Source organism: Triturus cristatus, chromosome 2_2, assembly GCF_964204655.1.
Source record: "Triturus cristatus chromosome 2_2, aTriCri1.1, whole genome shotgun sequence".
Lineage (NCBI taxonomy): Eukaryota > Metazoa > Chordata > Amphibia > Caudata > Salamandridae > Triturus > Triturus cristatus.
In genome coordinates, this window is record NC_140582.1 from 264,189,820 (window position 1) to 264,214,528 (window position 24,709).

At 48.3% G+C, this 24,709-nt stretch overlaps 1 protein-coding gene across 2 annotated transcripts in view; it reads left to right on the forward strand.

Moving 5' to 3' along the window:
• LOC146862126 (prostaglandin reductase 1-like) overlaps positions 1-24,709 on the forward strand; it is a 291,511-nt gene that overhangs the window by 244,562 nt on the left and 22,240 nt on the right. For both annotated transcript variants that reach the window (XM_085641315.1, XM_085641316.1), the window contains one exon: positions 378-533. In XM_085641315.1, the coding sequence (XP_085497441.1) occupies positions 378-533 (156 nt within the window). The remainder of the gene's footprint in view (positions 1-377; positions 534-24,709) is intronic.

Sequence of the window (24,709 nt, forward strand, 5' to 3'; positions counted from 1 at the left end):
TCATTACTATTATTATTCTTTGGAGTGTTGTCTATTGCTGAATTATGTTGCTTAATGGTCCCTTCAGACCGCTTGGAGGTATATAATGCACAGAATCATCAGAGATCAAAGTGGATGCATGGTTCAGACAAACTCCCATGGCTAATAAAATAATAAACAGATTAGTGTGTCAAGAGAGGGTGATCCCAAACAGTTATCTAAACCCCACCTCAACGCTCCCTGGTAGCAAAGGGTACACTTTAGAGATAAAGGTTGCTTTCATCTTCCACAACTCATACAACCAACTGCAATTGGAGAAAATGAAATATTGGTTGTGAGACTTATTATGTGATAGTAGAGAATGCAGGATTTCTCATGCGTCCCTTTTACCTTCTTAGGGTGGCAAGGTGGTTGGCTGTGCTGGAGCCGATGACAAGGTTGCCTATCTAAAGGAGGTTGGCTTTGATGAAGTCTTCAACTACAAAACTGTCCCTTCTCTGGAAGAAGCTCTGAAGAAGGCATCACCTGATGGCTATGACTGCTATTTTGACAATGTAAGTTGAAGTGGGGGTTTGGGAAGGACTACTGACCCCAAGATTAGAAAACAGCTCCCTGTTCAAGAATGTAAGTCACCGACGTTATGACTGCGATAATATAATACTAAAAGTGTTAGACAAAAAATACTAAATACAACACACCAGCTTTGCTTACTTCATCATAAGGTTACAGTTCAAAGCACAAGCCACAAAATAACTGATGTTTTTAAATATTATCTGTCATTGTTGGGGTGCACTCTATTGGCATGCATGCATACCAAAGTCCTGCTTCCCTTCACCTCCCAGGACAGGACTGGACCGGAACAGTCACCTCCCCTCACCTTTAGAACAACATTGCCTCTTTACAGCCTGATATAGCGAACAATTGGTTCTGTTGGGTAGTGCAATTGCTGTGTGTATAATATACTTGATATCAAAGCATCACATTCAATCAAGTTATTACCAATGAATGCACAAAATCTTGTAAGAAATGGCATTAAGAACACACCAAGAGAGAAAAATTTGCAAAAAGCATAGTTTTTTACTCCTGTGTCATTTACAGGAAAAATTATTATGGCTGTCAAAAACACAATTGAATGGCGGCAAAATAAAGGTGACTGTTGTGCAATTTGAGTGAGAAAGCAGTGATAAGTGCGGTCAATGGTGAAATATAAACAAGACAAACATAAGTGACATGTTAGACCCGGCCCTCGTAACATAGCCAGACCTGACCCCTGCACCTCACATCAACCCCCGAGCCCACGGCCTAGCCGATCCTTCCCACCAGAACACACACACCCGACCCGGACCAGACCTGACCCCTGCACCTCACATCAGCCCCCGAGCCCACAGCCTAGTCGATCCTTCCCACCAGAACACACACACCCGACCCGGACTTCCCCGTCCGTGGCCTTCCTCCTTTCGGCCACACCGGGCCCGCGTGCCCACTTCATGCACCAAGATGGCCGCCCGGCCCCAGCGCGACCCTGGCCTAGAGGCGCCACTCCGGCTGGAGGACATCGCGCGCCCCTTGGGATGAGAAAGGGAGGAGCAGTTTCCATCACACCTCTGCGCTTCCCTGGGAAGGTGGGTTTCGATCGACCCACCGGCCTCCCCGAGGGCTGGCTCCACGCCTGCTGGGTGTCTGGGACTCCTGCCGACCCGGCCCTGAAAGGATCAAAGGACAATGGCAGGAAACCCCAACAAGCGACCCCCAGGTGACAAGACCCCTGCCTGCACAGACTCCGGACATCAAAGAGGAGTCGCCCTATAACATGGGGTGCTCTGGGACTGTCCGGCAGATTCGCCTTGGAAACACCTGAGCCCTGCTGAGTGACTCGCGGCTCCCTGAAGATCGTAAGACCTCCGAACTTGTGCTTGAGCCCTGCTGAGTGACTCGCGGCTCCCTGAAGATCGTAAGACCTCCGAACTCGTGCTTGAGCCTTGCTGAGTGACTCGCGGCTCCCTGAAGATCGTAAGACCTCCGAACTTGTACCTGAGCCCTGCTGAGTGACTCGCGGCTCCCCCAGACTCTCTTGGTCCCGCCGGACCCCACGACGACAAGCGTATCCCCCAGCCCGAGGATTGTGAGCTGTGCGCCGGGTACGCTCCTGCATCTGATCCAGATCCCCAAAGACTGTCCCGCTACCTCCTACCCCCCCTCCAAGACTTTGTCAGCCCGCGCTCCACTTGTATATATTTGCCTTGCTGATCATAAAGATCCTACAACTCCGATCTGATAAAGATTTAGTCTTAAGAACTCTTGGTGTGGTGTCTCTTTGTCGTTTGGTGCCGAGTGTACGATCCTAGAAACGAGATTTCTCCCCTGAGGAGTCTCCCGCCAGTGCCCGGCTACGATACCTCGAGGGTGGGTCTCAGGACAGTCAGGGCCCCCTCCGGGCCCCTCTGAGGTCGCCTTCTAACATTGGTGGCAGCGGTGGGATTCGAGCACATAATCTAGAGATCGTACCGTGAACGGCTGACGCACTACCGACAAAGATGGCAGAAGGAAACGCCGTGGTTCTCACAGAAAACGACACCAGTACCGTGTTCCAGGTGGAACAGCTGGAAGAGTACACACACAAAGAACTGAAGCAATTCTGTAAGGAACTCAAAATCGCTACCACTGGTCTCAACACCAAAGAAGATATGCAAAAGGCACTGAAAGCTTGGGTGGATTCTGGAGCCTCCCGCCCAGAAGGAGCGGTGGAGCCCCACGACGAAGCTGGACCCTCCCAAGGAGAACGCAGCAGCAACCAGGTGCGAGGCTTCGTACCAGACGGGGGCCTATCCCCGGAGGAACTCGCAGATAGAGAAAGAAGTCGCCATCACAAACTCGAATTAGCCAAACTCAAAATTGAGGGCGAGTTGAAATTAGCCGAGAAAAAGCTAGCGGTGGAACAGCTGCGAGTGCAGGGGGAACTAGAAGAGAAGAAACTCCAACGGGAACACGAAGGAAGGAGACTTCAACTGGAACATGAACGCAGCTTGAAGGAAATGGAGCTGAAAGCAAAAAGCGAAGAAGCGCGGCCCCCGGTGAACCGAGAAGCGGCCTCCCCGGCAGAACAAAAGGTCCACATCCCCAAGGATGTGGTCAAAGAATATTACAAAAATGATGACATTCAACAGTGGTTCCGGGCCTACGAGGTCGCCATGACCTCCCATCGGGTCCCGCAGAAGGATTGGGGGGCCGGGTTGTGGGGACGATTCCTGAGCGAAGGGAGAGACACCCTGCTCGACCTACCAACCTCCATGCAGACCTCCTATGACCACATGAAAGCGGCCCTCCTCACAAGGTACGGCCTCACACCGGAGATGTACCGCCAGCGGTTCCGGGACTGCAGGAAGATTCCGGGTACCACCTGGGTGGAGTATGTGAATTTCTTCAGCCGCGCCTTCGATGGGTGGATCAAGGGCAGCAAGGTAACCACCCTGGAAGAACTAACAGACCTTATGTTGTGGGAACACCTGGCTGCGAACTGCTTTGTGGAACTGCGCCAGCATCTGCTCGACAGCAAGCTCACGGATCCGAGAAAGCTGGCCGTCGAGGCGGATCGCTGGACCAACACCCGGGTCTCCCGGGGCCCTGTAGGAGAGTACCCCCGAGCCAGTCAGGGACCACCCCGCCAGAGAGGGGGGGGAAACCAGGGAGGGCAGAGAGAGTCCCAGTCTAGTCCCCCGAAGTCCCAACCTCCGCCTTTCCCGGCACCCCCACCAGCTGTATCCGGCCCCCCCTGAGACGGGGGCACCGGGTGACCATCACTTGTTTCCGTTGTCAGAAGCCCGGGCATTACGCCAACGACCCGGAATGCCCCATGGCCCCACACACCACCCAGGCAGCACCCCCCGCTAGACAGATAGCCAATGTAGCACTGGGGGAGGAGGTTGAGGAGAACGAAGAGTGGGAACCCGCAGCCATGGCCCTAGTATCCTTGGGAGATAGAGAAATGGTCCCTGGAAGCCTCCTGCCCTCCAACACGAAGAAATATGGGCAGCTCGTAACGATCAATGGCCACCAAGTAGAAGCCCTCCGTGACACCGGGGGCAGCATCACCGGTGTCCTCAGTCATTTAGTCCACGAAGACCAGGTCCTCCCCAACGTCTTTTGCCCGGTCATTTCCGCCGACAACACGGAAAGCCTATGTAAGGTAGCCCTGGCGCCTTTTGAATGGGGAGGGGTGGTCGGTAAACTGAAAGTCGCAGTGAGAACCTCCCAGCCAGTCGACTGTCTCCTGACGAACGACCTGGAAAGTTCCCCCTGGAAACAAGTCAAGCGCAAGACCCACCTAGGGATGATGGGCCTTCCTGAGTGGGTGTGCGCCACCACTCGATCCATGGCGGCCCGACTGACCCCCCTGAGGGAAGTCGACGACGCCCCGATCACTGAAGATAGGATGGTCCCCGCCGAGGGTCCCCACATCCCCCCACCAGAAGGGTCGGTCGCCAGTGACGAACCCCTGCCTTCCGACTCCGCCCAGGTCACCGAGTTAGGCGATATGCCCGAATTGGCCCAGTGGCGCCACGAGGGGGGCCCCTCCCGAGAGGAGTTCTGCCGAGAGCAGGTTACCTGTCCTTCCCTGGTCGGGCCCCGGCAACAGGCAGAGGCCCAGGACGCAGGCGACCAGACTGGGACGCACCGGGTGTATTGGGAGAATGACCTTTTGTACAGCGAACAGAAGTCGGTGGAGCTAGGGTCCGGCCGGGTGCTGGTGGTACCCCTACGCTTCCGAAACCTCCTCCTGGGCTTGGCCCACGACGTTCCCCTCGCAGGCCACTTGGGCCAGGACAAAACCTACAGTCGCCTCGTGACTCACTTCTACTGGCCCAGAATGAAAGCAGATGTAGAAGCCCACTGCAAGTCCTGTCCCACGTGCCAGGCCAGTGGGAAGAGCGGAGGAAAGCACAAGGCTCCCATCCAACCCTTCCCTGTCGTCAGTACCCCTTTTGAGCGGGTCGGGATCAACATCGTGGGGCCTCTGGACCCCCCAACTTCCCAAGGGCACCGTTTTATCCTCGTCCTGGTGGATCATGCCACCCGATACCCTGAAGCCATCCCCCTGCGCACCGTCACAGCCCCCGTGGTGGGCCGGGCGTTGATGGGAATCTTCTCCCGCATGGGGTTTCCCCGCGAGGTCGTGAGCGATCGCGGCACCAACTTTATCTCCCGATACATGAAGTCCTTATGGCAACAATGCGGGGTGTCCTATAAATTCACCACCCCGTACCACCCCCAAGGAAACGGCCTGGTAGAGCGGTTTAACCGGACTCTGAAGGGGATGATGGCGGGCTTGGAAGAGCCCCTCCGGCGTAAGTGGGACGTCCTGCTCCCCTGCCTCCTATTCGCCTACCGAGAAGTTCCCCAGAAATCCTTGGGTTTCAGCCCTTTTGAGTTACTCTACGGACACCCCGTCAGGGGGCCCCTCAGCCTGGTCAAGGAAGGGTGGGAGGCGGCGCCCCGAGGCCCCCCCCCCCCCGAGATGTGTTCCGTTACGTCCTGACCCTCCGAAACCAGACTAGGAGGTTCCGAGAGATGGCCGAGGCCAACCTGGAGACGAGCCAGGAGGAGATGAAGCGCTGGTACGACCAGAACGCCACTCTGGTCGAGTTTCAGCCGGGCCAGCAGGTATGGGTCATGGCCCCCGTGAAACCCTGCGCCCTCCAGGATAAATGGACCGGGCCCTTAAAAGTGGTTGAGCGGAAGAGCCAGGTCACGTATTTGGTGGACGTCCAGTCCCCCCGGGACCCCCTCCGGGTCCTCCACGTGAACCGCCTCAAGCCCCACTTTGTGCGGACGGAGCTGAGCCTCCTACTGGCCACTGATGACGGGTCCGAGGAGGAGTCGGATCCTCTCCCTGATCTCCTGTGCACCAAAGAGAAGGACGGTTCCGTAGAGGGAGTGAACCTCTCCCCATCCCTCACTCCCCAGCAACGTGAGGATTGCCGCCAGCTCCTAGGGCAGTTTTCTGACCTCTTCTCCCTGGTCCCCAAAGTCACCGACTGGTGTGTCCATGACGTGGATACCGGGGACAGCCCACTGGTGAGGCACCGGGCCTACCAAGTCCCTGATCGGGTCCGGTCCTGTATTCAAGCCGAGGTCTCGAAAATGTTGACCCTAGGAGTGATCGAACCCTCAGACAGCCCCTGGGCCAGCCCCGTGGTCCTGGTCCCAAAAGCAGCTGCCCCCGGTGTCGCACCAGAACTCCGCTTCTGCGTGGACTACCAGGGACTCAATGAAGTCACCCGAGCCGATGCCCACCCCATTCCCCGAGCCGACGAGCTCATTGACCGGCTCGGGGCTGCTCGGTTCCTCAGCACCTTCGATCTCACCTGCGGCTACTGGCAAATTGCGCTCACAGAAGGAGCCAAGGAGCGGTCCGCCTTCTCCACCCCGGATGGGCACTATCGCTTTCGCGTGATGCCCTTCGGGATGAAAAATGCCCCGGCCACCTTCCAGCGACTGGTTATGTTATGTTATGTTATGTTATGTTATGTTATTTATTCTGTTGTATAGCGCACGGCTACTCAAAAAGAGTGTCCCGGCGCTTTTGGAAAAGGAGGGCTGCAACACAATAACATAACACCGTTAAAAAAAACAAAAACAAAAGGACCGAATGCCAAACAAATACATGCAGGAAAAACAGACTACTGGGTAAACAGCCAGGTTTTAAGGCCTTTTCTAAAAGCTAGTAGGCTGGTAGCTCCCCGTAGAGTGAATGGCAGAGAGTTCCACAACTGTGGCGCCAGTAGTCCAAAAGAGCGGCCTCCCAGGCGAGCTCTCTTCACACGCGGAACAACCGCCAAAAACAGGGATTCCGACCTCAAAGACCGGGTCGGCTGATAGAAGACCAGTCTCTTTTGAAGATACTTTGCTCCCACCGCGTGGAGAGCTTTGTAGGCCAGAGTCAGAGCCTTGAAGACGATCCGTTTCCGGATCGGGAGCCAATGCAAAGTTTTCAACAGGCCCGACACACTGGCCCGTCTATTTAATCCAAAGATAGCTCTCGCAGCAGCGTTCTGCACCACTTGGAGCCTCTGCAGCAAATACTCTGGCAGGCCCAGGTAAAGAATGTTAGAATAATCCAACCTGGACCCGATCAGAGCCTGCACTGTCAGTTTCCTATGCTCCTCAGACAGCAGGGGAAGGAACCTCCGCAGCATCCTAAGGATGCCGAAGCAAGTGCCCGACACCCCGAGGATCTGGGATTTCAATGTTAGCCCCTTATCCATCTTGACCCCCAGATTCTTGGCGACTTGGGAGGAGCAAGACGGGGGAAACATATTAATCGGCCACCAGGTCTGCCAGTCTGGCTCTGTATCGCACCCAAAGAAGAGTACCTCAGACTTATCGGAATTGCACTTGAGGCTGTTCAGTTGGAACCATTGAAAAACAGCCCCAAGGCAATCCCGGATGCTCTCCCCGTCAAAGTCTCCTCCTCTCTTACACGAGAAGAGGAGCTGGGTGTCGTCGGCGTAGGATACGATCTGGGCCCCATACGACTCCACCAATGCCGCCAACGGGGTCATGAAGATGTGGAATAGGGTCGGGCTCAAGATAGAGCCCTGTGGGACCCCGACTCCCAGAGGCGGCATCACGGCGGAATCTGGCGATGCCCAGACCGTTTGCCGGCGGCCGGCTAGAAAGGAGGAAAACCAGCCGAGCACCGTCCCCCGCAGACCTATCTCAAAGAGTCTAGCGAGAAGGCCCTCATGGGGGACGGTGTCGAACGCCGCCGACAAGTCCAACATCACCAGCATGGCTTTGCCCCCCGAGTCCAGAACCCCTTTAATGGTTTCTGAGACCTCAAGGAGCGCAGTCTCTGTGCTGAGATGGGGACGAAAACCCGACTGGGTGGCGTGCAAGATCTCGTTGGTCTCAAGAAAATTGGAAAGCACTACCTGAACGTGCTTTTCCAAAATCTTCGTGAGAGCCGGCAGCAGAGAGATGGGCCTATAATTGACCGGGGCCTTCGGGTCTAGGCCTGGCTTTTTGAGCAATGGAATCACCATAGCCTGCTTCCAGGCATACGGGACCACTCCCTGACTCAGCGAAAGATTTAACAGCGGGTTTGCCAGTGGATTGATCACCACCGCAACTTTCGCTAAAAATTTAGCAGGGCATGGGTCGAGGGGCGAGCCCGATTTAAGATTGCCCATTAGCGCTAAAGAGTCAGGGGCAGAGAGCGGAGGAAACACACTCAGCGTCACACCAGGCCAAGCTCGCGGGGATAAAATGGCCTCAGGATTAGTCTGGCCCATGGGCCCAGGCGTTGGGAAAGAATCCTGTATGCGTTGGATCTTGCTCGTAAAAAAATCAGCAAGGTCCGAAGCCCAGGTACCAGACGGTTTTTCGTCCGAGGTGTTAGACCATGGGGAAATAAATTCTCTCACAATGGAGAAGATCTCCTTGCAGGAGTTAGAAGCCGCTTCTATTCTCCTGGCTAGATATGCTTTTTTTTCCAGGCGATTGTCCCGGTGATAGGCCTTGACCACCGTTTTATAGGTCAGCTTGGCTGCAGTATCATATTGCGCCCGCCAAGCTCTCTCGGCCACCTTACACTGCTGCCGCGTAGCCGACAGTGCTGCGGTAAACCAAGGCGCAGAGACCCGTTTCGGTGTCAGGCGGGGTGTCAGATCCGGGGCAAGATCATTCAGCCTGTCTAGGAGCCAAGCTTGCAGGGTCTCCAAGTCCCTATCCAGATCGCCAGAGAGGGAACATGGATGATCCACAGCAGCCTGGGCCAGCATCTCTGGGGTCACACGATGATATGCCCTATGGACACGACCCTGTTGCTGTGCCAAGGCGGCCACCGGTTTGACTGTGCCTTTGATCGTAAATTTGGCAAGCAAGTGGTCTGACCATAGTACTGGTATAATCTCAATCACCTCGAGAGGGGAAGACGAGAACACCTGGTCAAGAGTGTGCACCTTCTCGTGCGTAGGCTCCAGCAAATGAGGAATCAGTCCCAACGGGGCCATAGCCTCAGAAAGTTTGATAGCAGCAGGGTCAGACGGATCATCCATCCGAAAGTTGAAATCCCCTGCCACGATGCAGTGTTCCGATTTCAGGGCCAGCCCCAACAACACGGAGTCCAGATCTTCAAAGAACGTACCGGGTGAACCAGGTGGTCTATACACAAGTAATCCCTTAACAGATTGATGTGGAGACAGAGTGATAGAAAAAGCGAGAGTCTCCGAGCCTCGGATGTCCTTCCCTGGCAGGATCGCACAGGGCGTACCTTTCTTGACCACCAATGCCACTCCACCACCCCTCCCCTTGGCTCTATCCTTCCTGAAGATGTTATAATCAGGCGGGATTGCCGTGGCGACATCTGGGTTGGAAAATTCACCCCACCACGTCTCAGTAAGCATAAGACATAATGGCTTTACTGTATCTAGAAGCTCAAATATGTCTTGCGCATGTTTACAAGCCGACCTGGTGTTTAATAGCATGAAGCGATAACCCACACTGAGGATGTTATTGTTGGGACGTGATAACTGAGCGCGGTTAGGGCGCCAGCCACAGCCAGGGCAGCAGAGTTTCCCGCGATGGCGTCCGGGAAAGACAGTGCGACAGCCTGTGACCAGGGTGTCAAAAGAGCGCAGTTCCCCAGGGGAATAATGCAGCACTGGAGTCCCAGGGGGACACATCCCAGGTGTTTAGAATCCTACCCGCCGCTCCGATCGCCTCCGGGACGCTGACGGGCGCAGACGGGCAGGACTCTGGCTTGACTCCGGCGCGAGTCCGGCGCTACCGCTGCGCGTCACCGCTGCGCGCAGAGAGCGAGCATTAAGTAGGGCTCACCTGTGGTCCTAGTGAGCGCTAGAGCGCTCAAACAAGTGACACACTCGCTACTCGCCACCCCCAAGATGGCGACCAGGCGCCAAACACGAAGGCGTAAGGAAAGATGAAACTAATCCGCAATAAGCGCGGTGAGGGGCCCAATTTAAGGTGCAGGTATGTGGGCACACAAAGGTAGACTTAAAAGCAGGGGCAAACACAATTTAAAACAAACGAAATACAAAAACGGTATTTTTTTAAAATAGAAGCAGCGCTGTAGATTATAATTCCAGCAGCATAGCGCGCGTGCGTGCTATTACCTTCTCCAAGGTCGAGCTACTGCCAAGCTCACCTTAAGTAGGGCTCACCTGTGGTCCTAGTGAGCGCTAGAGCGCTCAAACAAGTGGCACACTCGCTACTCGCCACCCCCAAGATGGCGACCAGGCGCCAAACACGAAGGCGTAAGGAAAGATGAAACTAATCCGCAATAAGCGCGGTGAGGGGCCCAATTTAAGGTGCAGGTATGTGGGCACACAAAGGTAGACTTAAAAGCAGGGACAAACACAATTTAAAACAAACGAAATACAAAAACGGTATTTTTTTAAAATAGAAGCAGCGCTGTAGATTATAATTCCAGCAGCATAGCGCGCGTGCGTGCTATTACCTTCTCCAAACTGGTAAATAGAGTCCTGGCCGGGCTGGAACAATTCAGTGCTGCATATCTCGACGATATCGCAGTTTTTAGCTCTGAGTGGAGTGAGCACCTCCAGCACCTCCGAAGGGTGCTGACCGCCCTGCACCAGGCAGACCTCACCGTGAAAGCCAGCAAGTGCCAGATTGGGCAAGGTTCGGTGACCTACCTGGGGCACCAGGTCGGAAGCGGGCAGGTCGCCCCTCTACAGCCCAAAATCGACGCCATCCTAGCCTGGGAACCCCCCACTACCCAAACGGAGGTCCGAGCCTTCCTGGGCCTCACGGGCTACTACCGGAGATTCATCCGGAATTACGGCAGCCTGGTCGGTCCCCTCACGGGACTCACGTCCAAGAAACAGCCCAAGAAAGTGCAGTGGTCCCCTGCCTGCCAAGAGGCGTTCGATGCCCTGAAAGCGGCCATGTGCACTGCCCCCGTCCTCCAGGCCCCCGACTACTCCAAGGAGTTTGTGGTACAAACTGATGCCTCCGAGCATGGCATCGGGGCAGTCCTCTCCCAGGTGAATGACCAAGGCCTAGACCAGCCCGTAGCCTTCCTCAGCCGAAGGCTGTTGCCCAGGAAACAGAGATGGAGAACCATCGAGCGCGAGGCGTTCGCCGTAGTCTGGGCCCTCAAGAAGTTACGCCCTTACCTGTTCAGCACCCATTTCAAGGTCCAAACCGACCATCGCCCCTTGCGATGGCTCATGCAGATGCGACGAGAAAACCCCAAGCTACTGCGGTGGTCAATCTCCCTCCAGGGGATGGATTTCACCGTGGAACATCGCCCTGGTACGGACCACGCCAACGCCGATGGCCTCTCCCGGTTCTTCCGCCTCAGCGAAGAGAACCCCCAAGAGGATGGGTAGTTCTCTCCGGCTTTCAGCTGGGGGGGACGCGTGTTAGACCCGGCCCTCGTAACATAGCCAGACCTGACCCCTGCACCTCACATCAGCCCCCGAGCCCACGGCCTAGCCGATCCTTCCCACCAGAACACACACACCCGACCCGGACCAGACCTGACCCCTGCACCTCACATCAGCCCCCGAGCCCACGGCCTAGCCGATCCTTCCCACCAGAACACACACACCCGACCCGGACTTCCCCGTCCGTGGCCTTCCTCCTTTCGGCCACACCAGGCCCGAGTGCCCACTTCATGCACCAAGATGGCCGCCCGGCCCCAGCGCGACCCTGGCCTAGAGGCGCCACTCCGGCTGGAGGACATCGCGCGCCCCCTGGGATGAGAAAGGGAGGAGCAGTTTCCATCACACCTCTGCGCTTCCCTGGGAAGGTGGGTTTCGATCGACCCACCGGCCTCCCTGAGGGCTGGCTCCACGCCTGCTGGGTGTCTGGGACTCCTCCCGACCCGGCCCTGAAAGGATCAAAGGACAATGGCAGGAAACCCCAACAAGCGACCCCCAGGTGACAAGACCCCTGCCTGCACACACTCCGGACATCAAAGAGGAGTCGCCCTATAACAAGGGGTGCTCTGGGACTGTCCGGCAGATTCGCCTTGGAAACACCTGAGCCCTGCTGAGTGACTCGCGGCTCCCTGAAGATCGTAAGACCTCCGAACTTGTGCTTGAGCCCTGCTGAGTGACTCGCGGCTCCCTGAAGATCGTAAGACCTCCGAACTCGTGCTTGAGCCTTGCTGAGTGACTCGCGGCTCCCTGAAGATCGTAAGACCTCCGAACTTGTACCTGAGCCCTGCTGAGTGACTCGCGGCTCCCCCAGACTCTCTTGGTCCCGCCGGACCCCACGACGACAAGCGTATCCCCCAGCTCGAGGATTGTGAGCTGTGCGCCGGGTACGCTCCTGCATCTGATCCAGATCCCCAAAGACTGTCCCGCTACCTCCTACCCCCCCTCCAAGACTTTGTGAGCCCGCGCTCCACTTGTATATATTTGCCTTGCTGATCATAAAGATCCTGCAACTCCGATCTGATAAAGATTTAGTCTTAAGAACTCTCGGTGTGGTGTCTCTTTGTCGTGTGGTGCCGAGTGTACGATCCTAGAAACAAGATTTCTCCCCTGAGGAGTCTCCCGCCAGTGCCCGGCTACGATACCTCGAGGGTGGGTCTCAGGACAGTCAGGGCCCCCTCCGGGCCCCTCTGAGGTCGCCTTCTAACATGACATGAATGCATACAGTACAAAATCCTGTCCTTTCTATAAACTTGTCAACATGACTCCAGGACCAAATAATAATTTGGCAGTTATGGTCAAGGAGACTGTATGGACATGGATGGCATTAACGCCGACGTTTCGACCCTCAAAATAGCGCAGATTGTTATGCGTCACAACGGGTTTTGACTCGAAATGTCGACGTTAATTCCATTAACTTGATTGAATCTGCTGCTTTGATATTAAGTATATTATACGGACAGCAATTGCACTACCCAACAGAACCAATTGCTCGCTATATCATAAATACTCAGGTTCTGAGGGCTACAGGATTACCCCATTAATTCTAATTGGGCCTTATATACTCCCTGGTCCCACATCAGATCCTATTTGAAATGGGAGCTCATTGCTGGAACAGCCACTACAGACATCCTTTTACATGGGCAATGCACAGTTCAGTTTAAGACCTACAAGTTTGATTGTTGTTAAATACATGAGAGTTGTGAAGCGGAGACCTTGTATTGTTCAGTATGCATTATGGTTTTCCAACATAAAATATTGTATTAGATCAACGATGTCTGTTTTGTATGTGTGTCTTCCTTTTCATTCCTCAGTGCATAAACCAGAACAATAAACTAGATTTCCAATATTTTCTTTACTAAGAAATTAGGATTGTTTGCACCATGAACAGACTGGTGATAAAACTTTTCAGTTGAAAAATATTTTGTTTTTCCGGGTAGGGAGGAAAGAAGCAAACAAATCCTACCAGAAGAACATAATTCTGTGAGTAAATCCATAGGGGCAAGGCCAGTACTAGATTGGGAACAAAAAGAGAATGTGGTAGTTAGTCACTAATGCGTCTTGGTTACTGGGGGTAGAGTTTGTGAATTACATGAGTCTAGCCTTCCAAAATTAGCTTTGGTGAATCTCCCCACTTTCAGTACACTCAAATACAGCTCAGGGTGCATTCTAAAGGAACATTGTAAAGTGCATTGGTGAAATCAGAATGCATTTTATAGAGAATGCACAGAACATGCCAACAAGCCTATTCTACCAGAAAAATAATGTTCTTTTTGTATATGATCATTAAATCATTATGTGATATCCTGGTGATTGCGGGTTCCTGTCCTCTATGATCTCTGCTTAGTCCCATTTCCCTAATTTAATGGTGATCAGAAGTGTTTTTCTATTTCCACTTTGATGTCTAATCTTGCTGTGCTATCTCACACCTCAGCCACTTCTGTTGGGTTGGGCAACCAGCAGAGCAACAATTGTTGATGGTGGTATGGCGCATGTTCATCTACCAAAACATTGGAAAAGGTAGGCGTGTATACAAAAAAATATGAAGACTAGTAAATTAATGCTAGGGAATGTTGGATAAATTATTCTGCCTCCAAAAGAATGAGTCTTTCCCATTGCATGTGAGGTGTTTTTTGATCATGAGACCGGGAATATTTGGCAAATGCAGAGGCCATCTTGAAAAGGAGACGGTTCTCATTGGCATGACATAGCAGGTGTATCTTTTAAATATTATATAGTGTCACCTTTGTGCAAGGGTTTATTTTATCAATGTGATGTGGCATTGAGCAAATTAATAAAATGTGCAATTTAAAAAAAAATTTTTTTTGTACATTTATGGAAAATATTCAATGTTTTTCATTCATATTAAGATGTAAATAAGTACATCATACTTATTTACCTACACAAGGTTATATATTGCTCACAGATCAATTTTAAAAATTATTATTATTTTATTCTTAATATTCTTATTGTTATCATCTTCATTTCTTTGTTAGGACTTTTTGCCACTGCTACGTTTTGCATGATCAACACCAAAAGCCATGATATTATAACACTTTGTGGTCACAATTTTGATTTCAGGCCATCCCAGTGAAAGAACACACCCTCAGACATACAACACCATGTGCAAAGACAGTGTAGCCTTTATCCAGGTGAACTACTAAGTGTTCAACTCCATTGCGAGAGCAAATGACTTGGACTTTAATGTGCTGATGCATGCAGTTCCCAAGTTAAAATGACTTGCACAGCTTTATTATTTTTTTTTTTTACGGAGTTTTATCAAGCGCGAACTTGACCCGGTATCAGGTATCAGAGCGCTTTACATGAGCACCAGTTGCGTTACATGAGGTCACATTCATTTTTGTTAGGCACAGGGAGATTAAGTGATTTGCCCAGAATCACAGGATGTTCAGCGTCGTTGCCGAGACTCGAACCCAGCTCCCCAGAATCGAGGTCGACCGCCCTAGCCATGATTAGGCCAACTCCTCTCCCCTGCAACTTTTCCCACCTCCTCTCCCCTGCAATCTGGCCAGTGATGATGTCATGCTGTTTCCCTTAGAAGTCTTGTATAACTTTCAGCACTCCCATTTGTGGAGCAGGCACCATGCCACCACCTTTTGTTTACCAACACCTTTTTTGTACAATAGGTCGGGCTTCTTTAGTCTTTTCAATCTTGTTGTCACTCTTTCATTAATCAGAACAAGAATAGAAACCTCGTAAAACCATAAGATGTTTAAAGAATTCTAATTTGGCTGCAGTTGCGCATTTGCTGCCTTATGTAAGTTTGACCACTGAAGCAACTGCAAATTCAGGACATTGGCCTAGCCTTCTTTTCATGCTCTACTAGCCTTCATCCCTTACATTCGGTTAGAAACACAGACCTCTACAAATTCTTTTTGCATGTGTTTCCCTATTAAAGCCAGGTCTATTGCATTGCCAACACTAGACTGGTCTTGTGAAATGTGCACAGCAAAGATGGTTGACCATTTCCTGCGAAACGTTTGGAGTCTGTTCTCAGCGTATGCTGTTTCTGAGAGATCCAGTGAGCGTTTCTGCTGCTGCCCAGACTGTATTACACGTGTAGTGCCTAGCTTGTGCTTGCCTCTTGACATGAACTTGAAATCGATACTGCACAGGAAGCATTACCATCTGTTTAAAGGAGGGTGCCCAATCACTGATCTATGTGGGGCATCTTTGCTTGCAGCCAATTCATGGCCCTTTAAGTGCAGGTTATGGGTGCAGATAGAGGAATGCACAATGGGATATCCACAGATCAGATTCAAGTTCATAGGATTTATATACATGTTACTACATAGAATTGAACACATAATTTCAGAACAATATTCTAGGTGTGCCCATGATGGAGTCAGATACTATCACAAGGTGTGGGAGTGCCCCTTAATATAGACATACTGATCTCAGGTGGATATGTCAATGTTATTGAAATTAGTAGCATACAGATGGCTTGGAATGCCTTCCCTGGCTTGCTCTCAAAGGAAAAGGACGAGCAAATCAACGTTTGCCATCCTGAGACTGATAATTAAAAAGATGAATTTGAAAACTAGAATTATGCCATACTTTGCAACCTGTCATAAAGAGAAGTGATAACATGAGAACTGAACTGGAGGTAAACAAGGTGAAGTTTCTGTCAAAACCCCTTTCAGACAGTGGCGTAGCTTCAGCGGTATGTTTGGGGTGTTAAACCCCCCAATAAGTGTAATATTTAATAAATAGTTGGGTACAGGAGCTTTCAGTTGGGTATGGAATGATGCCTGTTTGATTTAACCTTGGGTTTTTTAATAATCTCTCTGATAGAAACACACATTCATGATAAACAGGATATGTCAGCTTGATTGTTCGAAAATCTGAAGCTCACACCCCCTAGGTCTTAACGACCAAACTACGTCCCTACTTTCAGAAGGTTACAGGGTACACAGGGGCTACAGGGCCCATCCGTGGTGGTCGAGGTATTTATTGCTGATGTCCTGCAGCCTGACCTTCTATGGATCCTGCTCAAGTAGGACAAGTACCACTTCTGCACTTGACTCGCTGTGGTCAAGCATTCAAGACTCCCTGGGGTTTATGCAGATACAGAACACTGATGAATCCTAACTCAAAGTGCAAACAGTATGAACAATAAATCAATGTCCAGTCAAATACTTGCTTTTGTTAGAAAAAGTCGTATTTTAACTACACATGCAAAGAAATACGACATTCACATGCAACAACACAACAATCCCCCTTGAGGTCAGGGCTGTATTAGTCGTCAGTCAAAGTCCTGTCCCACCCCCTTCATGTAATGAAAACTATTAGGCTATACTCAAGAGTTCAGTTTTGACTCTTCATAATTTCAGTCAAAGGTGTCTGTGTTGCCTCAGCATCTTCAGCAGTGAATCCCCTGGGGCTGCAAAGGCTGTAGCTCAAGTCTTTCCTGCTCCTGCAGCACAGAAGTGGTCAGCGTTACAGCGGGTGCCCTCACCATGGGCACTCGCGAGATAGGATCTTGTTTTGAGAAGTCAGGCTGCTTGTGGTGCATGCGGCAGCGCCAGGGCAGGCGCAGGTTCACTCTCTGGAGTGGCACAGCCGCTCTGCCCAGCAATCAAAGCATCTTCCAGCTCACAGCGATATAGTAAATCAAGTTCTCCCTGGTAGGGGAAATTCAGTCCTTTGGCCCTCTGCTGGAGTCTATGAGGGCGCGTTATCCTCCTGGTCCATGGGGGTCAGTCAGGGTAGATCCATTGAAGCGGCTAGATCTGCCTGTCTCAGTCTCACTTCAGTTGTGGGCAACAGCTCAAAGTCTTTAATGATTTGGTCCTGGCAGACCCCCTCGGCATACAGGGTTGCCGTGATACCTTCTGGACACAACGTAGACTCCTCATGTGCAGTCACCCACACCACAGCTGGCCCTCCTGGCAAATGAGGCTACCACTTAGGTGTTCATGAATCCTTGCATGCTGGTCACACAACTTCTTCACTGGTGGCCCTCTCTCGCATGTGAGGTCACCACAACAAGACTGTGTGGCCTTGGGGCCCTCCACACTGCGCTCGATACTTGGCACAGTCTACTGCGGCCCTCTCCTGGCATACAGGGGTCGCTGAAAACAGGCTTGTACATGGGCTACGGCCCGATAAGTGCACAGCTGAATCCTCACATCTTTTGGGGAGTCCTCAAGGTAGGGATCCGTACTAGACCTCACTCCCTCCAACGGTCTCCTATTCCTCACTGGGCACACTGGTCTTGGCAAGAAGGAAGGGGCTGGTGCTCCAGGCTGCTGGGCAGGTGGTCTTGGTTTCTCTGGATGATGTCCTCTCACCTAGCCGAGAAACTAGCCGGCCTTATCCCCCCAGATGCCAAATTTTTGGGGACTCAACCTCCTATTATTGTTCTTTTCCAGACACCAAATATAATTTAGGGTCTCGGTCTTTGAAGTTTAATGTTGGGGTTCTCTCCTTTTCATCTTCCTTTAGGAAAGAGGTCTGTCACAGCAGGCCAACTCAGAATCTGATTATCCACAACATAATTCATGGGAGTGACCAGAGTTTACACCTGGATGTCAGCCGCAGTGATATGATCATCAATTGTTCAATCCAGACCTCATCTTTATGATTCTCTTATCAGTCCCATCTCCCTTCCTGAGATGTATCCATGCCCATTCCTTTTGATCTATCACTGAATCAAAGAGCAGTCTTTTGAAATGGAAAGGGAGTCTGCCCCTTCTCTCCGGTGTGTCACCACCCAGCTACTAGGAATTCAGCAATACACAGTGTCTGGCGGGATTTCTTTCCTCCTCATGTATATAACAAGCATGCCCACGCTTTCCAAAATGGAACCCAGGGTCCTCCATACAATATAACATTGCAGGCATACTCACTCAGTGTACATTCATAGCACACTATCTGTTCAGCACTAATACATCTGTGCATTATACCTTCACATGTACACATGCCATCAGCACACACACTCTGTCTGCATGCATTGTTCAGCACTGAAGTTCTTCTGTCTTTAATCAGGTTGTATTATTTCAAAACGCAAGCACTGCCAACACACACTGTCAGCATGTGCATACTGCACATCTCTTCACCCTTCATGTACTGTACTTCGTGCAAGCACACATACACCCCGCACATTTGGTCCCTGCACACGCTTTGCAGAGCACTACATCTCTCATGTAATACATTGTTCTCAGGCATACATGCACACAGCACAACCACACAAATCTGCTCCATCCTTGTACTGTGCCCTTCCCGGGTACACATAACATATTTGTAAAGCTCATTTTCACCCAAGGGTATCTTAGTGTTGTATAACAGATGTTTATTGTTACCCAATTCAATGGTACTCATTTTATTGACCTCAGATGGATGAAAGGCTGAATGAAACTGCTGGGGTTTGAACCTGCGACCATGAGGTCGAACACAGGCCCCAATAGTGGGCACATTAGTCCACTAAACCACCAGACCCAGTATAATACAACCAACGCATATATATGTGTGTGTGTTTCATACACAGTAGCAGTCATCATTGTGTATGTGTGTCCGACAACCGATCTTCTAAAATGACTAACTCACTCTGTCTGCTATACATTTGTAGAAGTAGAAGAAATGTGTGCAGGGCGGGAAACTGATAATTGTATATATATTTACATTGCGTTGGAAGTAGATTGCCATTGGACAGTTAAAGGGACATCTCAATGTATTACGGCAGCCTTGGTTTCGTACATTTTACAGCACTTTTTGGTGCCTGCAGAAACAGAACCTGCTGGGAAATGTTTCATGGCTACATGTAAGTGATCCCGCCAGCAAGGGGTGCCAAAGACGCACACCTATGTACAGAATCACATGTCCGTGGGTCCCTATAGCACTGAGATAAACAACCACTGACATGAAACACACATTCCAGAAATGATTCAAGAACCACTATGCTATATTAAAGTACATTTAGATAAGCCCATTAGATGCCTTTCTGGACTATAGCACAACATTATGGGGGCTATTCACAAAGATTACTTACACTTGTGAGTAAGTTACATGTGAACATTTACTCTTACACTTTTGATTAACTTTACTGCTTTTGGCTATTCAACATTTCCGAGGATGACGTTGCTCAAAAGTGTAGAGTCACATGTTTCCCCCCTTTAAACAAGGCGTGAAGTCAAGTTATGATTGTAAGTTACCACTGGCAAAAAGGAGCAGTAGAAAGTCCAGCACAACACATTGCCAGCCACTGATACGGCAATCCTTTCAACACCCTCCCATTGAAAATAATGGAGGCAGGGACCTAAATTAGAACCCCATAGGAAATTATGTTAAATTTAAATAATTAGTTTGACTTTGAAAATATACATACATTTAATTGAATGTTAAAAATATTCATTTTAAAAATAATTATTATTACATACTAAAATATGTTGTTAATCTTTTTTTAAATTAAAAATAAAGGTAACTTTAAATTTAAAAAAATACCTTAGTTAATTCTATACATAACACTTTGTATTTTTTAATAGATAATAAGTAAATACAAACATTGCACTTCAGGTGAGATATTAAAGTAAATCTTTTAAAATGAATTATTATATATAATATATTTAAATTAATTTAATATCCTATTAAAAATTAAGTTAATTATAATGTAGCATTTTTTTTACTTTGCACTGCATTTAAAATAAATATATTGAATTAATTTACATGAATATTTAACACTTTTTAACACTAAAATATTTATGCTTTTTTTTAATGCTTAATAATCTTTTTAAATGTTACCTATACTTTATCATAGGGAGATCTCCACCCCTTTGGCTCTTGTTGTCACATTTGTTAGCCAGCTCTTCTTTCATTTTAGAGCAGGTTGAGTGACTACTTCTCTAACTGATACTGGTATATGTGAGCCGTTTGGCCTTGCTGATGTCATTGGGATCTTGCCCTTTCACCAAGATTATCCCCGAGGAGTGAATTTTATACATATAGACCTTCCGTGTGTACAAGGCAGATTTCCACACCCTAAAGAATACAGGGACAAGTGGGCAGTTCCTATAACAAGTATTGCTTGTTGTCCCTAGAATCTGAGGAAGCGGATACTACTGCAGCCTCACCAAGGGCCTCATGTAGGAAGCCAAATACCGGTCGGTAACGGCCGAAATTCGGTAAATATCCCGTTACCGACCGGTATTTAGGCATTTGCTATGTAGGGGGCTGATTTCTGGATTCGGTATTTACCGAATCGGAAATTAAGAAATCGGTAAAATACCGATTCGGTAAATACCGAATCCAGAAATCAGATGTAGGGAGCACTCTAAAGAGTGAAAATTAGTATTAGAAATTCGTTATTTACCACCAAATACAGGTTGGTGATAAATAACGAATACCTTGCAAAAAGCAATATTTTGCAGATTTAAGAGTGCCATGTGGCAGACATACATGCCCTTTTAGGGCATGTATGTGCGCCACATGTGCACACATGCAAGATTCAGGGGTGCAACAGGGTGTCAATGTGACACCCTGCTACCCTTGAATATGCTCCCCCGATTACCGAATCGGTATTTACCGAATCGGTAATGAGGCATACCTTCCCATTGATTCCTATGGGCCTCCAGGTATGCCTCATTACCGAATCAGTAAATACCGATTCATAATTACAGAATTTTTCCGATTCGTTAAACTTTACCGAATCATTACCTACATCACATATACCGATTCATAAATACCGAATCGGTAAAATTCGGTATTTATGAATCGGTAAATGTGAGGCTACCTACATATGGCCCTTGAAAGGCCAAGAAACTCCTCTAGTCATTGAATCTCAATAGGTAGTAAACACAAGCAGGCAAGACTTCCTCCTTGAGAGTAGTGTGTGGTATAGTCTCAGATCTGCTAACCCTTGAATGGCATACAATAAGTAGGATGCTTTATAGATTTAAATAATTGTAAGATTATAATTCAATATAAAATATGGCAAATTGAGCTAATGTGAGTTGGTAAGCTCATTGTTAAATTCAACTGCTCGCTTGTTGATTATTGTTGATTTTAAATATTGGTCATATGACCCTTCTGATAATAACTCACAAGAATTTCTTGAATTACTTATCGCACTAAACTTTGTTCATAGACAGTCCACATCATAGTAAGGGCCACATAGTAGACCATCTATGAAACACGATTCATTCCCATGAGAGAAAAGATTCAGATTGTGCCATTAGTTTAGCGAGCCCATTGAAATACAAATGTTCCAAGCATTGAGTTATGAGCCTAGCTCTCAAATCTATCCTGTGCTGAAGTTGTTCTAGGCCCAAAGCAATGTCCAACATTGACAGGGGAAATAACTGTGCTCTGTCTGTTTTGCATGCTGTGTACTCCATTGAACACGAGAAGTATGAGCCGCAGGGAGCTGTTTTACATTTCTAACCAAAGTAAATAGGAGAAACGTAATTTGGAGCATGGAATGGCAATACATCCTCCCACTTAACAGAGTCCATCAGGAATTTAGACTCTTAAAGAATTACCCAGCAATGTATGGTCAATGTAATAAATGACTGCAGGCCATCTGGAACCCCTGGACCAAATGGAATACCCTTAGCAGAAAAAAAAAATGAACCCTGATAAATAGAGAATGATTCTGACTACTCTGTTTAATATTGTGCTCATCAGCAGTCAAATTCTTCCCTTCAATAAAGGTTGTATTGCTAAACCAATATACAAACGAACACCTGGAAATTATCCAATGCAACCAACTTTTAATTGACTTACTAGATGCAGAAGGAAAACTTTTCGCAAAACATCTTTTAACTCACTTTTCTCAATGGGCCACATAGAAACAGATCATAAAGTGCCATCAAACAGGATTTAGACCTTAGTATTCAACAGGTCATAACATATTGCTGGTATCACTCTTAGCAAACAAAGCATTGACTATAAAAGACAAAAATATTTGTAGGCTATAAGGCTTACTCGACTGCTTTTGAAAGAGTTGACAGGAACACATTACTACATTTACTGGTTGACCTTCATGCTGACACATGGGTTCAAGTAAAACTCTCTGATGGTCACAGTACAGACACTGAGAATTGTGTCTGTAAACTTACTATAGGAAAGGTGTATTCTGGCCCTTCTTCTTTTCTCAGTATACATTGCTGACCTACATGAAATCTTAAACAACACCAATGGTGACTCATCAAAATACAGAGAAACTGAAATTACTCACTTAGTTTATACAGCTGATTTGGTGGTTGTATCTTCTACACAAATGGGGTCATAGCGACAACTACACCAACTTCAAGGATTTAACAACTTGGGCTAAAAATAAATTACAAAAAGACAAAATACTGTTTTTGTATGTAATAAATAAAGATTCAGCTGGGTCCTTGAAAATCATAGAACCTTCAAGGAAATCAATAGCAAGCTCACATGAAACAACTATGTTGTTGAATTGATCCAATAAAAGCATATATGATTAAACATTTTTCTAGGAAATACATTGGGGGATCGTCTGGATCAACAATTACTGTCACAACCACTAAACTACTACCATTGATTTATATGGAGCCCTAGGTTCTAAGGATCAAGTTATATGAAACATCAACAAAGTTTATAACAACTATTTGAAGCATATTTAACCTTGATTAAGAGCTGGGCCTTTTGTAGTTAATTATTTCAAACAGCATCAACATCCTTAAGTATGTATGTTATATAATAAGGAAATGCTTCAAAACCTCAATAAAAAGGAATTACCATCAGCAGGGTTTTTGCAATCTTTATATATTCAGTACAAAATTATGTTGAATGAATGTAATTTACCACCAACTATTGAACCTTCAATGATGGACAAGTTAAAGAGAAAATACTTAATCAAGAAAACTAACATGGCTGCTAATTTTTCCATTAACAATTAACATATAAAAATCCAAATTTCCTATAAACTATAAATACGCCAAAAGACAACATTATTTGCACTCAACAATTCACTGACAAACAAAAAGACAGTCTTAAGGTTAGGTCACTATATATTTCTTTACATCATTTTAAAGGATCGTGGGCGGCATATGAGAAGTAGGTGAATGTTTGTCTTCTATGCCACTCTTATGAGAAAACAACCGGACCCATTCTCTGTATGTGCCGAACATCACTGGACCAGCATAAAAATTATTTACACCCGAATTTCCATTACAAAAAATGTTAAAATAGTTGCAGAAGCTACGCAGTTATGTGTCAAAGGAAATGTGCAAGCAACTGGATGTCTAGGACAATTTATAGCGTTGGCCAAAAATGTATACCTTAAAGGATGCTTCAAAAGCAGGAAATTAAACTTACCTTATAGGCTATCTCAAATTTTATTAAAGTGCATGCTTTTAATGTATTTTCTTAACAATTTTTCATGTTTCACTATTTTCATTATAAACTCTTGTTTTCTTGTAAATGGTTTTAACTAACTCATACAATAAAGTACTTACAACAATCCTGAGCACTAACATGCATTGCCATTCAAAGCCTGTCTGTGCCCTCCCAACTGGAGGCATGGGTGGGTGAAGGGGCGGTAGCCTGCTAACATCATCATGTTTCACATCTCCATCCTTGTTGATGATGGAAGCCAACAATGTGTGCCCTCTTCTTTGTTATGCATGGATGGGCAGCCTGAAACTGCTAGTGCAGAACCTGTTTTTATTTTCCCTGTCCTCCACCAGCTCGCAGGCTCTGACTGTGATTTTAAACCAGGAGTTGCAGACCAATAAACTGCATCCATACAGTGTGAGGGGCATTTTTCTCCCTACAAATGTGTGGATGTGTTTGCTGATACTTGGTGACACTGCAATACATTGTAATGCTATTCACTGATACTGTATTTCACTCTGTTGTAAAGCGCTCTGATACCCTCAGGTCTTGCTGGTGCTATATAAAACTCTTTAAAAAATAAATGAATAAGAAATAAGACCTTGATGTGGCTTTCCAAGACTTACACTTGCATTGAGAGCAGTGGCATAACACTCACCCGCGGTGCGGGGGGGTGACCTACAGGTGGCCCCCTCAGCACAGTACTCTGACTCGGTCTGGCCCGGGACCAGTTAGTTTAATACACTGCTACTCCACTGTACGCTGCATGTTCACATGACGCATACCGCTGCGTAGTCTAGGATAGGGAACAGGGTGGGGCAAGGCAGGTGTGACTGTTTTATGGTGTGGTCATGCGCTGTTTAAACGGTGGAATCATAATTTACAGGGCGCCAGTGGTCTGTGCCTGCCACCCAAGCTGCAAGGTGTGAGTACAGTACTATTAGTCAACTATATTGTATGTATGGTTGTCTTCAGTGGGGGAGGCTGCA